Source organism: Cyprinodon variegatus, unplaced genomic scaffold (genome assembly GCF_000732505.1).
Source record: "Cyprinodon variegatus isolate N-32 unplaced genomic scaffold, C_variegatus-1.0 Scaffold1373, whole genome shotgun sequence".
Taxonomy (NCBI): domain Eukaryota; kingdom Metazoa; phylum Chordata; class Actinopteri; order Cyprinodontiformes; family Cyprinodontidae; genus Cyprinodon; species Cyprinodon variegatus.
Genome location: NW_015151826.1, coordinates 96,133 through 98,179, shown reverse-complemented (window position 1 = coordinate 98,179; position 2,047 = coordinate 96,133). Strand labels below are relative to the sequence as shown.

The 2,047-nt window shown below is 40.0% G+C and overlaps 1 protein-coding gene across 1 annotated transcript in view; it reads right to left on the bottom strand.

The window, feature by feature from the left end:
* The window catches only part of hydin (HYDIN, axonemal central pair apparatus protein), a 120,906-nt gene that overhangs the window by 70,468 nt on the left and 48,391 nt on the right, over positions 1-2,047 (bottom strand). The window contains exons 30-32 of the mRNA XM_015402595.1: positions 1,710-1,794; positions 1,505-1,606; positions 1,139-1,378 (exon numbers count right to left, since the gene is read on the bottom strand). Of these exons, the coding sequence (XP_015258081.1) occupies positions 1,139-1,378; positions 1,505-1,606; positions 1,710-1,794 (427 nt within the window). The remainder of the gene's footprint in view (positions 1-1,138; positions 1,379-1,504; positions 1,607-1,709; positions 1,795-2,047) is intronic.

Sequence of the window (2,047 nt, the reverse complement as noted above, 5' to 3'; positions counted from 1 at the left end):
TTTTTCATTGGTTTTATTTCGTTTTTTTGTTATTCTAGTTATTTTTTTATTGTATTTGAGTTCAGAGGTATTTCTTGTTTGCCCTCTATTGCCCTCTTGTGTCAGCCTAGCTCCCTTCTAGATTCCTCTGTCCACACCTGCTCCCAATCTGCTGCTTAGGCTGGTCTTTGTTTCTGTCTCCCATATATGCACCTCCTGCAGTCACTGTTGCTGGTTCATCATCATTTCTTTGCCCTTGTTGTGAGTATTCCTGATTCTCAGTGTTTTGTGGATTTATGTTTTTGGATTTTTGCTTCTGTTGCCACCTTTTAAATTAAATCTGCAAGAAACCACCTTCAGCTACAGTCTCTGCATTTTGGTCATACTCTCAAACCTCCACCAAATCTGACATTGCCTTGCAAACATTTCTGCATCCTGCTAAATACTTTGTATTTTATTCCTAATGTGTTATACTGAGATTGATGTGATGAATACACAATGCAGAACATGCTTTTAAAATACCAAAATGAATAAAAATCTGAAAAGGGTGGCTTGCATATCTATGAAGCCCCTTTAAGTTGAATTGTCTCAATAACATCTGGAGCTTAGACAGACCAGTATGTGATTCAATCTTATAATTAAAACATCTGTTCTCTCTGTTTTTTTGGAGGATAACAGGTGACAAACAGCCTCATGCAGATAAAGCAACAAAGCTGACAGTTCTGCGATAAAGTTAAGGAGATTTCTAAATGATGGTTGTTTTTGTTTGTTTTAGTTTTTAAGATTTTTTTGGGGCACAATTTACCTTCATTTGAAAATCAAAATCAAAAGGCCAGTTTAAGGGTCACCCTGTAGCCTGGCGGTCCAAGCACAATGAGCTATCTAGATGATTAAACATCTCACATAGCCCTGTTCAATTAGTCACCAGGGATCCGTTTCACAAATCAGTTTTAAGAAACTCTTAATTTTCACAAAAGCTGCTGTTCGTCAGTTCAATCAACTCCAAGTAGAACCACTTAGAGTTTACCACGTGCTTAACAAGTATGAAAAGCCATTATCAGTGGAGCCCCGTCACCAGATGTGTATAAAGGGGCTATTCTGAATGACTGCTACTGCAATATATCTGAGACCTTTCCATCGCATTTTAAAACATAGCTACCTCCTCCTCCTTCAGGTACTGTGTGTCGAACTCCAGGGAGTAAAACTCGACGGGGAAGGAGGAGAGGTTTTTCACTCTGACCTCGGCTTTAGACTCTGAGCTAAAAGGAAGACACGGTGCGAACTCCAGGACAGATGGGCAGAATTCGAGCTGTGGCTCTTCAGCATCACCCTGAGCTGTAATGAAGATCTGCTGCTTGCTGCCAGACACGCTGACCACCAGCCGTCTGCTGTATGAACACTAGAAAACAAAGAGTTTTTTAAACATTTTAGTGCTGTTTCAGCTCTTCAACCAAGTCAAGCTTATTTAAACCAGAGGTTAAGATTCATTAGTGAGTGAGCATTGAAATATTACAAAAATCTTTACCCCTTTGACAGGACTGAACATGACATGGACCGTCGTTTGTCCTCCAGGTAAAAGCACACCAGAGCAGGGAATCATCTGGAATACTGCTGGAGCTGGTCGCTGCTGCTGTCAGAACGTTTCAGAGAAAAACGTAACATTAGACACTAAACCACATTTTAACAGATGGATAGGATTGATATGATTCTAAAAAAACAAACAGTCACACCTTTTTAAGAGGTTTCACCTCTTCAGCCATGCTCCACCGACACTGCACAATTTGATAGTTCTGCAGCTGTACTGTTTGAATCTGCAAATGCAGTAGCAAACATTATAGGTAAGTTTTCCCCCCAAAATATCTGGTGTGTGTGAGAGCTGCTTGGGAAATAGGGTTAGCTGTATATGAGGGTAAGCAAGGTCCTTATGCTGCATCAGCTGGGGATTCCAAAGAATTTAAAAAACAACTGTTGGTTTTGTTGCTTATGCCGTCACTCAGAAAGTAAAACCTTTCTTTTATTTTGTGGTGAAGATTCTCAGTCATCCAAATCATAGTCATTCAGAAAAAGT